Source organism: Lissotriton helveticus, chromosome 3_1, assembly GCF_964261635.1.
Source record: "Lissotriton helveticus chromosome 3_1, aLisHel1.1, whole genome shotgun sequence".
Taxonomy (NCBI): domain Eukaryota; kingdom Metazoa; phylum Chordata; class Amphibia; order Caudata; family Salamandridae; genus Lissotriton; species Lissotriton helveticus.
Window position 1 is genome coordinate 495653882 of NC_136061.1, and position 18860 is coordinate 495672741.

Below are 18860 nucleotides of genomic sequence, written 5' to 3' on the forward strand. Positions count from 1 at the left end.
CATTTGTTGTCTGGGGAGTGAAGCAGTCAGCAGCATTCTGAAGCAGTTGGAGACCATGTGAGCTCAATGCAAGCACTGAATAAAGTAGCAAGTATTGGCATAGCCAATAGGTCTACCCATTAGCTTTGCCAATATGTTTTCATTTTGTCGTATTAGTGTGGTTGCTATTTAGTATGGCTAAAAGATTGTGGTGTAAGAGGGCGTGGAGTGAATTTCAGTATAATCTTATGGAGTGGTTTGTAGTTTATTGGTGTTGAGTTGAGTGGTCTTGTGTGGTATGTATGTTCCTAAAGGAGAACTGCAAATTTGATTGTTACAGGTGGTGTTCATTGTAATCACCTCGCCATTACACATCAGCTGCTGGGCAAGAGTTGCATCTCACTGTCCACCTACCTCCCCTAGCAAAGCAATAACCCTAAAATATGTAAACATGCACAACGTGAAGGGTTTATGAAGTTATAAATCAGGGGGTTGGGAGAACGTGAGTATCTTACTTGCACGCATTGTCTGTATTTTTATGGAAAAAACATGTTGGAGGTTGGGGTGCAGAAATGGTATATATACATTATTGGTGCTAATGGTGAGGAAGGGGCAATTCTGGTGTGATTCAATGCACCTCAACTGTGTGCTAATTCATAAATATGGAAAGGCCCTACTGGGATTTATTATTATTTATGCATACATATGGTGGGGCGTGTGGGTGTTTTTTTAACGTTATTATGTACAGGTCTCACTTTGGGAACACCACCCACCTCCAAACAGAAAACTAGCCCTTAAAATGTTAACCAGGTCAATAGTGTAGGCCGTATGCAGCACTTGTCTGAAGTGCTCTCAACGAAACTCTATCTGTTCATTGTAGGTGTGTATTTGTTATGCGCTTTTGTGCACAGTGTAACAGTTTTTTTGTTTTGCTTATTTGTAATAAGCTTGTGCGGCATATCAAATACAGCGTGGTTTTGACTTTGTTTCTATGTATTTATATTGAAAATGATGCATTATGTTGAGATGGTTAGATGAAGCTACATGTAATTGTGCATGCTATGTGTTTCTATTATACAGGGTTTTTGAGGTTGGAAAGGGAGAGTGTAGGCACATTGGGTAAATTGGTTCTTATTGGGAAGAGAGGCACGCTGCCAGCATGCAAGCTGTTTGGAAATCTTTGAGACCATATTGTATTGGAAGAGAGAAGGGTGCGACAAGGAGGGAAGGGGTGGCGGAGGTACGCTAAATAGTTCCTGGTTGTGTTTTGAAAGCAGATCCATCGCTTTTGGGAACTGTCCGAAATTGCAAGATGGGATGCTTCCCACCTAGATATGACCCTAGTTTACAAGCTGCAAATAAGTTTGGTATAGCTACAAAACAACACCTGGTGTGTTTTACATATATTTTTGTCGCTTTAAAGTAAATATGCAAGTTTTTGGGGTGAAATGTGCTTGTAGGACATCTAAAAGGCAGCGTGTGTTTTCGTTCTTATCTATATTTTTGAATTGCATAAATAGTCATGTACATTCTTTACATGTGCATACGCAACTCGTACAAAGGAGACTTTGTTTTTAGAAACGTATTTTGACCTGTTTAAATATATATGACTTTTACCAATGTGTATTTTTATAATGGTTTGACTAATCAAAAACAATTAAAAAAATTACTCACATTTGTATACGCAACATTTTCAATTTAAAAACATAAATTCGAAAGAAAAGATGCTACTTTTCAGACGCCCCCAAAGCACATTGTCCAATTTTTTTTTTAAACTAGACACACAACCTTTCAATTTGCATAAATGCATGATAAATGTAAAAGTGTGAATAAATAAACACATCCTTTTTTTATAAACCAGAATTAAAATACTGTAGCCGTTTAGCAAGTGAGAGAAAGAGATGCTGTCTTTCTATTCGCATGCGCTTTATGCGAAATAAAAGGGCACATGTCTCTCTCGTTTGCTAAAGGGGTACAGTATTTTAATGCTACATTACCTTTAGAATGCAAAAAAAATATTGGCTAATATATTTACATTTTCACATTTGTCAGTGTTTTTTTAGGTCTCGCTTAGTGTTGCTGCGCACATGGTAGCTCACTCGGTGAGATTTATTGCTAATGAGTTTTAGAAAAGGGCTTGAAGCCCCGCCCTTATTGCCATTGGCTGGCATCACCGTTATTGCTAAACTGTGGCCTGCCATTGGAAATAAGTTTTCTGGGGTGCCTCCTTTTGGCTTTTTTGTGCCGCCCATCCGGATCCGATCGCCTGCTTCACGGCTGTCGTGACGCAGTTTTCTTATCGCAAGGAGGCGTGTTATGTAAACAAGCCGTGCGATCCTGTCCGAATTGGCCGGACAAAAAAGGAGACATGTCGCCGCATGTTTATTTTTGCATCCCGCTTTCACTTTAAAGTGAAAGCGGGATGCAAAAATAAACGGCAGGGTTTTTTTGTTCCGCTCTCGGGGCGGGAACTCTCCGCGTATCGCTATTTTGCCGTCAAAATAAAGCTCGTGAGGTAAGAAATCAAGGCATGCGGACCTGATGGTGGGTGTTGTACCTGTTTGTAAAGATGGTAGAGGATTGCACGTGGAAACGATGGTGCTGATTGTTCAGCGTCTTGGGGGGAGGAGGCACAAAATGGCGGCAGAGAACGTGCCAGTCTCAAGCACTTTGAACCACCAGCCTCTTGCTTGAAGGGCAATGAATGGAGAGCGACATACATTGGGGGAGATACACCTTACCCGCGTGTCATGTTGGGGTTGTTCAAATCAGTTATGTCCCTTATTCTCTGCTGCTGTTGGGGCTAGTAGCTGGCTAGTTCATGCTTATATTGGCAGAAAGCGACTGCACTTTGTAAGTTAAAAGGTGATTTTTATTGATGCATGCACTTCACAACAGTGAAAGGAAGAAGAAACGTGCCGACTGCTATTCCCCGTATTTCAAGTCGGTCATGTTCTATAGGGTTTACTGTGTAAGTACGTAATGTATATTTTCAGGTGGATGAATGCCATCACTGGAATCGGGGTGACTGTTTTATGGAATGTCCAGATAAGTGATGTTCAATAGTGCCATAAAGATGCAACTTGTATGCCAGACCTCGGCCAAGCTGAACCAACTAGCCTATTGTAAGGAAAGCTGTTAGAAGATTTGCTTTCACTAAGATTATTGATAGCCTAGAACAAACAACCTGTTTTCTGGTAATAATTGCATTGCATGCAAATTTCATGTGAGCCATTGAATCAGATACTTCTGCATGTTTCTGGCTAGAAGCTGCCTCTGAGGCAGGTATCTAAAAACATCTAATTTCGAGGAGATCCTGCTGTTGTGAATGCGTACATGAGACGCCTTTGTCTGAGAGAAGAATCTCAGCTGTCTAACCTATCACCAAAAAGTGCGTTTCACCAATAGCCCTGTCGATTCTCAGCTTTGCTCCTCCCAATACGGAAAAGGGAGAGCTTATTTTAACCTGTTGTTGGTGTGGGAAGGGTGCGGGGCTCTAGAAACCGCCCAGGAGCTGCTGTTTCCCTCTCGTGAACACCAATGCTTTTAGTATTCAGAACGTCCTGTTAACAAGTCTGCTTGCCAGGATCCTAAACGCAGCACTGTCCCTACACTCAATCATTGTCGATACTGTTACTTTAAGAAGTTGTCACTTGAGTTATTTCTTGCTAACAAATACAAAAAGATGTACTGTCTCAGGAAACATTCCACGCCGATCTTATCACTTTATAGTTGTCATTTTACGCCATCCTAAGCCCTGTTAAACTTCATGCCAAAGGCAGTGCTGCAACTGCACAGATAGTCTTATCCGGCTGCCAAGTTCTCACAAAACCAGCACCCCCGGCCTGTCAGTATAAAGAGCCGGTTGACAAAACGTTGAACCTTCTAAAAGCAATCCAGTCATGTGGTGCTTCGGCTGCATCAATTTGCAAACGGGCAGGAGTTAGGACTGGACCATGTTTTGCTACAATATTAAACTTAATTGAATGGGAAGTATCTTTAATGTGTTTCCATGCTCTGTATGAGAAATTCTAATACACAGTACCCTTGAGTACCTTTGGCTGTTCAGAATCACTGCTACCCAAGTGAACTCCTACAAGCATTTGCAATGCAATAGATCTCGCATTTACAAGAGTTTGAGCTATTGTAAATGACAATGCCTTTTATTTATGTTTTGAAAACCTGCAAGCGGTGCGTAAACACGCACTTTGTACTTATAGTCCTTGCTTACGAAAAGCAAGGCTGGCAGTAAAAGAGGCGCGGTTACTGCCAGCCTTGCTTCTCATAAGCAATGACTAGAAGTTCAAAGTGTGTGCATACGCACCGCTTGCAGGTTTTCAAAACACATTAATAAAAGGCATTGTCATTTATAATGCCAATACCTCAAACTCTAGCAAATGCGGAGCCTATTGCATTGCAAATGCTTGTTGCAATTTGAAAGAGGTCTGTGGCAGATGCAGTGCAGAGCCGTTTAAAAATACAATTGAATATCGGTTCGAGAATGCTCTTCCCAAAATTGCACTACTGAGGAAAACAAACGAGCGACAAGCAGGTAAAGTTCAAAATACTGAGCACAAGTCGACACACAAGGAAGGTCCAAAAATAGCGCTGTAAGGAAACAAAACAGTCCACAGGCAGACATAGTGCAAGCAGAGTTAGTAACATGAGCTGGAAACAAACCAAAACAATAAACACTAAAGTGCTTTTTTTATAGTGTGCTTTAGGGGCATGTGAAAGGCAAAGTGGCTTTTCTATCTTATCCATATTTGTTTTAATTGGAAACGTTATGTATTTAAACAAGCACATTTTTTAAACAGAATGCCTACATATGCAACGTCTTCAATTTAAGAACATAAATTAGAAGGAAAAGGCAGCTTAGAAGCCTTTAAAAGCACATAATGAAAAAACTGCAAGGAAGAGACTCACTCACTACCTTATTGATGGCCCTAAAGCACATTACAAACAAATTATTAGAAAAGAGACTCACAGCCATTTAGAAAACAGACACACAGTTATTTGTGCGATTTAAAAGTGGACAGCAGCCATGAAATGCATGTTAAGTTTCTATTAAACTACCCTCATGCGCAAACATTTTATATGTCCTCTGCAAGAAATGTAGGTCTTCATCTTGGCTCCCTTCAACCTACAGGGCTCAGGTCACTGGTACCGAAACTTCAGTGGCTTCCACTTCTCGTTGTACAGCCGCCTTGTATGTCAGAATGGTACTCCACATTCACTGCCTATCGCCTTTAAGGCATCCATGATCACTTTGTTGTATATGCTTAGCCGTTAAACTCCCCCTATCGAAAAGACTCAGTCTCCACATCTCTAACTCTGAGATATCCCGTTGGTTCTCATTATACAGAAACTGCAGGATGACACCTGAAGGGGACACTAGTAGGGTAAGGCTGCGTAGTAGAAACCTGTGCATCTTCTTTACCTACGTTACTAGCAGAGGCTGTCAAAGGCAGACCTAAAGGACTGCGTTGCTCATTTCAAGCTAACAATTGAAACGCAATACCACAAATACGTCTGAATGGAATTACACCAAATTTGGCTAAAAATTAGATCTTGGTCCATAAAGTATGCATTTTGTGATTTGGTGTATATCCATCCGTTGTGTAGTTTTTGAAAAATTAAGGTTCAAAATATTTGTATATCTGGACGGTTGAGTTTGTGGGAAGCTTGAAAGAGTCCTGCAATCACTCAACTTCAAATAATGGAGCGATTTGTTTGGAATAGGGGGCTTTTTTCTGTTGGCCGCCTTGCTCCCACAGGAGCAAGAAATTCTCGCCAACTACACTATGATTTGCTGACCGCAACATGAAGGGAAATGTTGCTGCCGCCATATCAGGACACCGGGATTCGCTCCCTGTGTTTTGAAACTTGAAAACAAGTAGATTAAGGCCCCAGACCCCTAGATCTTGTGTGGGCAGGTCAGAGGAATGCCCCATGGGGCCAAATGTTTAATAAAAAGTGCAAGTGGCTGCGCTGACAACTCTGAGCCACCTGTGGGAATAAATGATATGTGAAAGTGCAGTACCCACACCCTTCAGCGAACGCCCACCGCCATAGGGAGTGGTCTGTGTGGAGTGCCTGCTCTCTCCCCGCACCTGACAGCGCACATCCCTCATTCTTTTTTTTTTTTTTTTTAAGTTTTATTTGTATTGAAGATTAAATAAGAAAAGGAGGAGGGTAGAAAAGAAGAAACAGTAAGAAGGGTATGTCAATAATTACAATGGAGGGAAAATACATTAGCTAATTACAATAAAATCTCACATAAGGCAGGTAAATGAGCATGAAAATATCAATAGCAAAAAATGGGTACGAACATCAAATACACTTTATGATAATATTGGGATTACAGATAACAAAAGGAAAGGGAAATTCAAGGTGGTTTACGGACCTCAACAGCCTCAGGGTCCATGAATGAGCTTGTCGGGGCATTGGAGGATAGGTAATTTACCAAAGGAAGCCATATAAGATCTCGCTTAATTGCCAGTGAAATGGGGGAAACAAAATTAGTATCTAATCTGTGATGAAAAGTGAATCTGAAGAGTGATCTGTGTGGATAAGCCACTCCCTCCCCACACTTGCAGCGCATGCTCGTCGCCCTGGGTAGTGGTCTGTGCAAAGAGGCCAATCTCTCCCCACTCTCTACAGTGTGGAGAAGCCAGTCCATTCGCATACCCATGTCCCTGGTGAGAAGTGTCTGCAGAGAGGCCACTCCAGCCCCACACCTTACCGCGCACACTCGTCGCCCTGGCAAATAGTCTGTGCCGAGAGGCCAGACCCTCCCCCATGCTTTACTGCCCATGCCCATCACCTTAAGAAGTGGTCTGTTCGGAGAGAGGCTCCCGAGCCAAAACCTACTACGAAAGGTTTCACACGCTGCAAACTCCTTCCCCACAAAACCCAACTACACACAAAGAATTCGCCTACTGCAGCAGTCTTTGCCAAGAGACCACTCCCTCGTTGCGTTTCAATGGGGACAGAGCTGATTTCTCATCCTTGCAAAGCCTATCGGGCTGTCAAAAATGTCCGGATCAGGTTCATGCACATGTGCGAATCTAAACAAGCATTAACAATGCAATGGTCTCGGCATTATTAAAGGTAGAGCTATTGCCATTGCTCATGACATTTTTTTGTTTTGTTTTTAAATCATAAATAAATGGCATTGTCATTAACATTGCCAATAGCTTAATCGTTAAATAAATGGCATTGTCATTTACAATGGCAATAGCTTAATCGCTCGCAAATGCATGACCTATTGCATTTACACCCACACACACAAAGCCACCCACACACACATACAGAGCCACCCACACAGAGTCATTCACATAGAGCCACCTACACATGGATATTAAACATTTGAAAGCCATGTTCCTTCAGACTTGAAACACCCTCATCACGGCTGGTGACGTCACACGACGAAGGGTGTAGTTAGACGGTAAGGAGTTTCTGTTGAAGGCCACAAAGGTAACATTGGACACCACACAAGCAACTTTTATTTATGTTTCCTAAACCAGTGGACAGTCTTAAAATAACTGCCGAGTTTGTTTCACTGTTCGTAAGAGGAGCATCTTTTTCAAAGGCCTGTATACAGTGCGCGTGGACAGTGAGGAGAAACACGAGTGCCAGACACAGACACTACCCACTGCCGATCACCTGTCTCAGGACCTCGAGAAAAGGCATAGCAACAGGATAGCCACCGTTTTAGCATCGTAATTGGCTTCAAGTGGTCTAAACTTGGCTTGGCAGATTGGCGCAGAGCGGCCTTTTCTTCCACCAGCATGATCTTTTCTGCCATGCGCAAGCTGGACACTTGTTTCGAGGCAGCTGCCACGGGCGCTGCGTGTGGTTGTGTAGCAGTCGTGAATGCAGCAGCACTGGGTTCTAAGAGGAGGGGGAAGCCCAGTGTCCTACAATTATGTCTATCTTTTGCTTCGTAACTAGCGGAAAGGTGACATCCTTTTCAGTAGCTTGCTTTAGGACCCCTTGCACCTTAGCTACATCTGTGGCTACTCAAGCATCATCTGTTTTTTGTGGTGTTTTTTTGACAGCCCGGTGTGTCGATGCACACAAGGCCGAAAGGGGAATGCAACATAAATACAGGCAATTTTGTCTTTGAATTAACTCAATCATTTACGCAATACTGTTTTCATGTAGCACATATGTTAAATAAAAAACAATTCTAAACAGTGCATGCACATCTGCACAGCTTGCGCATTAGTAAAACCGCAAAAAATACCAAACTATGTTAATAGCCAAGAACTAACGTTAAAGATTATTTGAAAATTAAGGACCCCAAGGGCAACTTGCACAATCAATCAATCATAGCATTTATATAGCGCGCTACTCACCCGGAGGGTCTCAAGGCACTTGGGGGAGGGGGGGGGGCGCTACTGCTCGAACAGCCAGGTCTTGAGCTGCTTCCTGAAGGCGAGGTGGTCTTGGTCAGGCGGAGGTGGGTCGGGAGGGAGTTCCACGTCTTGGCGGCAAGTGCACATCTATTTATTTTTGTGTTTTGTAAAGCACTAACAAAACCCTTGAGGTGGGCTGTTTGGTACTTACAAGCGGGGTGCAGTGTATACATATTCCATGTTCGTAAAAAACTTTCCATCCTCCAATCAGGATCATGAACATGCATAGCTCCTACATGCTGAACGTGACTGCTGGAACACTGAAAGCAGAACTTTAGCCACGCGACTAAGATTTACATTTCCAGTTTCCTCAAAGAGCCTCTCGCCGACCGCCTTTTGAAAACAACAACTGCACTAATTAGATTGTACCACAGAAGCCGGCCACGGATGATGCAATAATTGACAAAACCAAAAGAAAAGGAATCGGACGGTAAAAGAAAAGTTTTCATTCACCAATTAAGCCTCATACCAGGAACTTCAACACATGTGTGCTTCAAGATCGGATAAAAAGAACAGTAACAGCAATAAAACGCACAATTTAAGGGAGCCGAGTGGATTAAAAGCATTCTCAAGAGCAGCTTGAAGGGCAAAGCTTTCTAAAAAATAAATATTTATAATGTTATGAAAAGAAATGTGCTGGGAGTAGTGAGACAAGAATGGGAAAGGAAAAACACGTACTCTCATGGAGTACTTTTAGAAAAAGAATAAAAGTTGTGGAAGGATAAAAGGAACCAATCAGAGAGACGGCAAACGGGCTACGCTTCACGGGAGGGGCAAAGACTAGCTGGACAGGCTTAAATACATAAAATCATTATATAAGTAGACAAAAAAAATGGAAAGCAATGGGAGGAGTTGCTTTTCAAGACAGCTATGGATACGTCCCCGATAAGTCTTTCGCAATCAGACATCTGCCTAGTCTGGGAGGCTTCAACCTAAAAGAGGGTTTAGCCCATCCTTCCTCAAGAGCAGTCGGGAATGCCAGTGTTCTCAGATGTAGTGTAGACAACGTTTTATTGTTAGGAACCCAGGAGATTACGTACACCCTACTGAGATCCCTACCAACAAGTTCTGGACGCCGCATAACTTATTCAGATCCCCATTTGTCTCTGGCTTGGCACACCGTATCCCGGGGAGAACCTGAATCTATACGTAGGGTGAGCAGGCGTCCGGGGTTTGCCGGGACAGGCACAGGTTTTCACCGGCCGTCTCGGTTTCTGACAAATGTAGTTCATGCTGGGAGGCGGGTTTTTATGTGCTTAAAGGCAGGATCAGTTAGCAGCTGTTTTTGGTCACAATTTAATTATAACACCCATGAGGCTTGTTTTAAAAGTTGCTTTTAATTTCGTTCTTTAGTACCTCCTTGTCTAGGTTTCTATGTTGATGCGCTCTCTCATTTAAGTCATTTTGTGCCCTTCTGCTGATGTAAATATAGTCCTTCTTCTGTGTTTGCTAAATGTCCTGGTTTGGGATTTTTATTTACGATCGGAGTGCCCTATCTATATGGAGACATGGGAGGCAGGGCTGACTTCACATAACACCAGGCAGGCAGAGAGCAGAGTTCAGATTGCTTTGCAATCACCTACGCCACAGCCATACGCAAATAGTTGCTAAGGCTCAGACAAACTCACAGGCGGCTCTGCAGACTATATGAGGCTCCCTGCAGGGCGGCCGGAGTGCAACTCGGGGCTTCACAGAGGAAGCTCGCAGTGCACAAGCACTGGGGGAGGGCAGTTGGGCGCCGTGAACAAGCACCGCGCCGGACAGAGCGCACACAGGCAGAGGCAGGCAAAAACTTCCCTGGAATGGCAGCAAAAGCACTGTGGGAGGGCAGTTGGGCGCCGTGAACAAGCATCGCGCCGGACAGAGCGCACACAGGCAGAGGCAGGCAAAAACGTACCTGTAATGGCAGCAAAAGCACTGGGGGAGGGCAGTTGTGCGCCGTGAACAAGCATCGCGCCGGACAGAGCGCACACAGGCAGAGGCAGGCAAAAACGTACCTGTAATGGCAGCAAAAGCACTGGGGGAGGGCAGTTGTGCGCCGTGAACAAGCACCGCGCCGGACAGAGCGCACACAGGCAGAGGCAGGCAAAAACTTACCGGGAATGGCAGCGGGGCTGTTCCTGACAACAACAACCCAAAGAAAAAATGGCTGCCGCACAGATCTGAAATTCTCGGAATCGAGGGCTTGTTTTTAGGTTTGAGTGACGGATGACGTCACAGATAGAAAGAACCTAAAAAAACACGCCCCGAATCCGAAAAAGACGGGGTTTGGACCGAGTGATTTACTAGGCCAGCCAATGGAGAAGAGGGGCGGGTTCAAACCCCCTACACCAAGAAACATAAAATCTTCGGAGCTCCGCCCACTGCTTACAGCAGTGCGACGAGTCCTCGACCTAAAAATGAAAGGGGACAGGGTCCTCGCTCTGAGCAGCGCAAGTTCGTTCTGCAAATTCCCGCTCTCACTTCACTTCTAGCCAACGCGACCGGGGCAGTCAAGGGAACCCCTCAAACGGAAAACGCTAGGAAGCACTAAATTCAAAAGTGCAGTAAGCATAACATAGTACACAATCATTCAAGGGAAAAATATTGAAATGCACTTATCTCCAGCTGCTGCAGCAGAAAAGATAGGGAACGGACTACGGTGGCAAGTACATACATAGAGGACGAGGTCCTATGATGAATAAAATACTTCTGTGTATATCATCTCATGGAGAAAAGAAGTGCGCACTTGGAAACAGAAGAAAACCTTTCATTGTCAGAAAGCATGGTGATTTTAATTAAAAGTTCAGTATTATATTCTATATAGCAAACACAAGGAGATGATAGACGGAGCGCTGAAACTTTTCAGACACTCACCCCCAGTCACAGATCTGGGTTGAATGCATCATCGTTCTTTAGTGCACTTCGCCATCCCGGTTCAGACACAGATATATGCAAATCAGTCTTGACCCTGTGCCTCACGGGAACAGCCCAGCCCGAACTGCCAAGCCATGTCTTCCCTGGACCAGAAACAAGCATCCTGGGACCAGTTTCGGGCTGACAGCCCTCATCAGTCAGGCTAGCTTGAATCAAAATATAGATATATATATATATATATATATATATATATACACATATATATATATATATACACACATATATATATTTATTTTTTTTCCAGCCAGCCTTTTCAATCCTTTAGTTAATTTTATGGTTCAAATTTTTCCTCTGGGTCAGCCCACTTCAGTCATTGACAGCCTTCATTGTGTGCAATGCCAATCTGCTCTTTCCCATGACACACAGACAGTACCTTTAGTGCATGCGCAACTACCCGTAGGCTTCCTAGTACTGGCTAAGACATAGCATTGGTTCGGGACAAGTGGAGAAACACATGGGGGCTATTAATGTGGATATAGCAATGCTTTTAGCCTGTTTCTGAATTGTGATTTGTTGTTTAAGAATCTTAATTCTATGGGGAGCGTTTTCCAAAGTTTGGGGATGAGATATGAAAAGGTCCTACTGCCCCATTTGGCCTATTGCATTCTAGAATTCACCCATGGAGGATCTTCAAGCGCTACTGGGGAAGTAGAGGGTTAAAAGTGCCCTTATAATAATGAGTCTTTTGGCATTATGCCCTCTATGTGCCAGACAGATTATTTTAAATGTTAGCCTTGTCTCAAAGGCGAGCTAGTGCAGAGAAGCTAGAGTACTGTGTGCTGAGATACATTTTGGGACCTTGTATAAGATCCTTGCTGCCGCATTTTGGACAACCTGGAGTCTTTTGATGAATTTAGGGGAGCCCATATACAGAGAGTTCCCTTGTCCTAAACAAGGGATTGGGACCACAATTCTTCTAGACACACTCAAAATAATGTCTAGGATTTTACAGTGTCCTGAGGGTGCCAAAACAAGTCGACGCACATTTTTGGCTTGTGTATCCATGAGCGGGACCTGTCCAGCCACATCTCAAGGCTTTTGGTAGGAGAGGAGGAGGGGATGAGTGGATTGGCCAAACATTTTGGCCAGTCTGTAGATGGTTGGGGGTCAGGTCTATTCCCCAGAATAAACAGCCCAGTTTTTTCTCCATTCACTTTTAAGCAGTAGTGCGCACCTGGATACTTTTTCCAAGAAGGGAGACAGCTGATGGGACTCTGAGCCTTTTCCTGGAGTGGGGGAGACGGCCAATTGTATGTCGTCAACATATGATACTATTGACAGCCCAAACTACTGAACAATATCTGCCAATGGGCACATTTACAGGTTAAAAATTGTGGGGCTGAGGGTTGAACACTGCAGGACCCCACACTTCAAGGAAAGGAAATCAGAGTAGCATGAATTCTGACAAATTTGGAAAGATCTATCCTTCAAAAAGGAGGAGAGACAATTACGTGCGGAGCACTTTATTCCACCTTCACCCATTCTGTATGCAAGTGTCTCATGGTTAACCGTGTTGAACGCTGCACTTGGGTCCTGAAATATGATAGCAGCTGCTCCTCCCTGGTCCAGCAACATTTTTCATTTCTCTGTTTCTGCAAGGAAGGCAGGGTCTATACTGTGTTATGCACAGTATCCCATCTGGGAAGTGTGAAGTAGATGATTTTCTTCAATGAATGTAGACACTGTTTGGGTGACATGTTTCTCTTGCACCTTGCCTATGACTGGGAGTAGGGAGACTGGCCTATAGTTCCCTGGACATGTCGGGTCAAGATAGTTTTTTTAAATTATTGTTTTTACCAAGAGTTTGACCACCGCATGGTTCCACTTAAATGGCACTATTCCAGTGGATAGGGACCAGTTAAAGAGTTCCAATATAGTGGAAACAGTGGCTGGAGCTCCTTGTGACATTGTGTGTGAGGGGGGTGAAGGGTCAAACGGGGACTCTGATTTGAACTTGCTGAGAAGAGCAGGAAGTTGGCTTATTTTGATTTCATAGTAGGTCGCTTAGGCCTTTTTAACCTCATCGATGCTGGTGACGGAACCACTCCGTCACCAGCCACGGACGTGCTGTGCTGGTGACGGAGTGGTTCTGTAACGGCCCGGCCGCCGCGCCTGCGCGGCGCTGATTTCGCACCTGGGCGCAGGGTTCTATTGAGCGGGCGGGGCCGTGATGGAACCACTCCGTCACAAGCACAGCGCGCCCGAGGCTCATGACGGAGTGGTTCCGTCACGAGCATGGCGGCGGCCCCCCTCCCCTCTAGCGCTGTGGCGGAATTACCGCCGCAGCCAAGGAGTTAATCTTTATATGATAGTTTCTAATTGCAGTTTGTTGGGCCATTTTTATTTTTTTGGGGCCATTTTAAGGTGATCCTCAATGTCTTTTCTCCATTTCCTTTCTCATTTTTTACATTCTTTTTTCAGGGAAACAAGATGGGATGTAAAATAGGGTGTGTTTTTTTTTCTTTTTGAACTCTTTTGGTCTTTGTTATTGGGATATTTTCATGCAGAAACTGTGGGATCCATTCTTCGAATTTCGTGTTGGCAGAATCAGAGTTTTCTCCTAATATAGCTTTGGTCATGTCTAGTGAGGCAGTCTATTCCACTGTATTCGGCTTAGACCATCTTCGGTCTATTCCTGGAGTGTATTTAATCCCAGTCGTGGGCGCATACTTATCAAACGTGAAAGGGATTAAAAAATGGTCTGTCTAGAACGGGGACTTTTTACAATGAATTTGTGGTCATTGCTAAAAACCGGATCAAGAAGGTGTCCTTTGATGTGTGTAGGGCCTTCACCTCTTTGCGTGAGCTGAATAGCATCCATGTCAATTATTTTCCCTGCTGCGAGTGGGTTATTAATCTCATCAAAATGTATATTGAGATAACCCAGAAGGGTAATATTCGATTTTTCAAGTGCCAGGCTAGCCAAAATGTCTGGGAGGGACTCAGGGAACCTAGAACAGAGTTCAAGGGGTCTGTATATCTATACACCTGAGAGTGAGAAGGTGCAGGTGGGTGACAGATTTATTGTGAATGAGAGATTCCCACATTCAGGAATGGAAAGGGAGTTGGACACTCATTTGTAGGAATCTTTGAAGACTATTGCAATGCCACAGCCCATTTTATTTAAACAGTCTTTCCTGCACATATATTAATATCCTATGGAGAGTGTTTGGTTAATGTCAGGTATGGCGTTCTCGTGAAGCCAAGTTTGCGTAAGGAAAATGGCATCTGGCAGTTTGTTTTCTATCAACATTGATAGCTTTGTTTTATGGCGTGGAAGAGACCTGCAATTAATAAGGAACATATTCCAGCAACTGTTTTTCGTAGGAATTCTGGACTGACTTCCTTCGCTGTAACCAGGGAAACGTTACACTTTGAGCAGAACAGTTCCCTGCTACCTAGGTTTCAAGGAAGGCAGAGGTGTAATAGGGGTGGTGGTCTGAGTGTGTGTAGCTGCTGGGAGGTGAATGCTACCTTACTTGTGGAACATTGGGTAGGGTTTCTGGCCTCTAGTCCCATTCGGGCACAGATGGCCTTGCCTTTGGTGCTCCAGCGTCGCACCTGATTTGTTCCGTAGCCGCCATATAAGGCTGAGGGCAATTCAGCTGCTAGAGCAGCGACCTGACTGTTGTCTGTATTGTAGGAGTATGCTATTGTAAGTGCTTGCATGCTCTATTTCAGTTTTCCGTACTCCCCCTTCGTTTTCAGTGCAAAGCAGCCAACTTAAAAAATGTGCTTTTTAAAAAAAATCTGTGCATAGCAGCAGATTTAAAAAGCAACTTTCTTTTGAAAAACACACTACCTAAAAAACAATTCTAACACTTTGATTGTCACAGATCTAAAAAATATTTCCCCTTTCTCAGTGCAAAGCAACTGACTTTAAAAAGTTATTGTCTTTTTAAAACCAGTGCAAAGCACTATTATAGCAATGCGTTCTTATTTAAACAAAACAATAGCTTTTAACTAATGTTTCCTTGTTTATTTTTTGAATGCTCGACAGCTGCCCCAAAAATGAAGTTATACAAAAACTATGGCAAAAAAAAAACAGGCACTGACAAACTAAACGGTTGGCAGCCAATGCCATACTTATTCTCCTTGCCAATGCTTGTTCTGTATTTATCATAACAACTTGCTTTATACCCTTTCTCTTCTGTGTTGCATTCCAATTCAAATACACTGTTTGCTCGCAATTCTTGTACTATGCAGTTTGAGCTCATTCGTAATTGTATTGAGTGCATTGGGAGATTAGAAGAACTCTTGAAGTGATTGTATCACAATTTCCACTTAAATAAATAAAGCTATAGCTACAAATTGGACCAGAAAATAATGAACTTTTTTTCTGCAAGATATTAACTCTCTTAAAGGTTTTGACCCACGTGTTTCTTGTGTTTCTTGTTTAATCCTTTTTGCAGATAAACACAAACAGTCAAAATGAAGCTATTGAGCCCCGGGATCGAGTAAGACCATCCACCCGCCTAGGAAACGGAGACCCATCAATTCCTGCTGCAACCCCTGAGCTGCAGATACAGCCAAGCCAACCAGCCACTGTTGACCTACCAGAGGATGTCAACAATCTGTCAGCTGAAACGAATAGGCAGAATGAACCAGGCTCATAACTACCTTCCTCCTGTAAAAACTACAAAATGCTAGCACCCCCCACAACTTCTGCAGTCAGTAGTGTATATGAAGTTCGAGTGTATGCTACAAAGGCCTTCATCAGATGAAGGTATGTCACTGTAGAACATTAATAAAACTTACTAGTACTGCAACTCAGCGTGAAGCACAGAAAAAAGGAAAACCGGCATACACTTTTGCACTATTTGGGACAATGCCATCTTTTTTCATGCCAGCATAAAATGATGTGGTTAGTTTTGCAGTAAGGGTTCCTTCTGCCTTCCTCTTGTGGCAGAGATAGTTTGAAGCATTAAGCCTGTATTTCACGCTTGTATGTGTTGTACGAAATATTTTGGACATAGTTTGTATCTAAACCATAGCAACCCCCTGAATTTGTATCCAAAAAGCACTTTGCTGTTTTAAGTGTATCATAGGTTGTGTTGCTAAGAAAAGGAGAAAATGTGTGAGTGAAAACGGGCAAATTTGCTTCCTTTCAAATACCAAAGTCGCGCCTGGAGCTACCCCAAACACAATTTTTGAGAGTGGCCATGTACTAGCATCTTTGATTGTCTTGAGATGTGTGCCTCGAGTTTAGTTGTGTGCTCTTCTTTTTGTCTATTGAAAATGTGTGGTACCAAGAGTACCCCGAGTTAATGTTCTTTCATCAACATGCATGCTTCACCTAGAGCACTACCTGTCTTAACTTGCCAGCTCTGATTAAGTAAATCTCTCAATTATGTTACTCCTTTCAACATCAATCTTAGTAGTACATTTATGTTTTTATGAAGAAAGTAAGTTTACAATTTGGTCATGTAGAGTTTTTATGCAATTATTCTTTTTAAAAACCAATCAGATAGAACGCTAGAAATGAAAACACGTTGGCAATCCCTTTTTTTTAGTTAGAAGACCCTCAGTGGGCCTGAAAGTTTCCTTTTGTCCTACATATTTAGAAGATATGTCGATAGAGATTAAAAAGTACACCTGCTGCCTAAGAAGATGCTGGGAACTTTAGTTTTAAACGGTTTTGTTTTGAAAAAAGTTTAAAGAACTATTTGTCTGGACAATTGCAAAAGAAAAATACCGACAGTGCTGTTGTTTCTTACCAAAGCTCAGAAAGTTCTTCTTGGGCACATCATTAAAGAGGTCTGAAGCAGAACTTGCCCATCTTGCTAACACTCCCTCAAGTGAAAAAGTACCTCAAGTGGAGCATCCAGACAGTGTATGCATGTTTCCTTTTTTGATCCTACCGCCTGCCTCAACTTGGATCCTTAGCTTGCCAAAACTTCCAGTGGCCTCCAGGATTCTCATACATGAGCTGTTGCTGCATACAGCCGCAGTGTAGTAGTAAGCGTATAATACAATCAAGTTCTTCAACATGATTTCAGTAGCTTACTCTCAAAACCCAGCTTTAATGTTAAATGGGTTCATGTTTTCTCCCCAAATTGTTCTTTATGAGGAACAGTTCGATGGACTTGTGGCATATGAACATTTGTTCCCAAATTCAGCCATTTTTATTACAAATATATATTGAGTTTTCTTCTTATCGAGGCACACATAAAATTGCTCTTCAAAGAGGAATGTAGTACATGGAGTGTGTACTTTTGCTAAATGTTGGTGACTGTAGCTCCAATATTATTTGGGGAGTATTTTCAAGAGGTGTGTCAAAGGTGAGTGAGGAGAATCCATGCGTTCACGTCCTGTTGTGAGTAGGCCATGCAGGACACCCTTCTGTGACCCTGCACAATACCTGTATAGCTCGTGCCCCCCTTGCCTTTAAAGTAAATAAAAATGCACACACGGCATGTAATGTTGGGTCATCCACCATGTACACTAGTGGGCCAAGCGAAAAAGGGAAATTCCTTGTACCTCTGTGTGCCTTGGGTATTTGTTATTTTAGTAGGTAGAACACTGATAGGTAAAAGTTTTGTTTTTGGGACCAAATTGTACGATTTGTATTTTACAGTAAGCTGTATAATATCCAGGCACAACAAACATTACCAATTCCTGTGTAGACTACATTTATGCGATGTGCATGTTGCAAACCTAAACCTATTTTGTGGCTTGCTTAAATTATGTTTTGAATTATATTTCTAAAATATTTAAACTGAATATATGACCTTTGGTGTGGATTTAAAATCTAACCCACTGGTTGTATCTCGGTCACTGCCACGTGCTGATGCTACATCTAGTTAAGTGTCCCTTCGTCCAGGTTTTTTGTTTTAAAGAGTGGTTTAGCTGATGTTAGATGTTATCCATTGCCCTCTTAAATCTTTTTGCAATTTTTAAGTGCCTGTAATCTGTTTACCTAAGACACGCTAAAAGCTGTTTTGTTGTTACGACTTTAAATGTTAAAAAATATTTTAAATGTTTTTCTATTTGGAAAGAAAACTAACAACCTTTCTGCACAAGGTTGTAATTTTACTTTGACATTCTACTGAGAAATTATGGGTTATGTTTGTCCGGATTTGTACATGTCGATTCAGAGCTTTAATTGATGTTTGCACTTGCCTTTGAAAGTACTGTATTGTGTCAAGACTAGATAACGTGGCCTTTAAACCTATACCATTATTTATATGTTTCATGTGATGTCGCTTCCTGGAAGCAAAATGGATAAACTGTACAGATCTTGTCGAAACACTGAAAAATATTAAAGTTTATGGTTCAAAAAGTTTTTATTATTGGAGTTAATGCCAATAAATCCAGCAAATGATACATGATTAGTGTACAAAAAGTTTTTATTATTGGAGTTAATGCCAATAAATCCAGCAAATGATACATGATTAGTGTAATTCCTCACCACCTCCCCCTTCCCAATACCAACCCAAATCACTTCCCACAACTAGCAAAAAATTATAACAAGATCTTTGAGCCAAGGCAGACTACTAATAATCTGGACTGCAGTCGATGTTCGTGAGTATGCAAGTTCCC

General features: G+C 42.6%; 1 protein-coding gene across 4 annotated transcripts in view; it reads left to right on the forward strand.

The window, feature by feature from the left end:
* The window catches only part of MFSD6 (major facilitator superfamily domain containing 6), a 398345-nt gene extending 379701 nt beyond the window's left edge, over positions 1-18644 (forward strand). For all 4 annotated transcript variants that reach the window (XM_078680386.1, XM_078680387.1, XM_078680388.1 and 1 more), the window contains one exon: positions 15731-18644. In XM_078680386.1, the coding sequence (XP_078536512.1) occupies positions 15731-15934 (204 nt within the window). In that variant the 3' untranslated portion in view covers positions 15935-18644. The remainder of the gene's footprint in view (positions 1-15730) is intronic.
* The last annotated feature ends 216 nt before the right edge of the window (positions 18645-18860 follow it).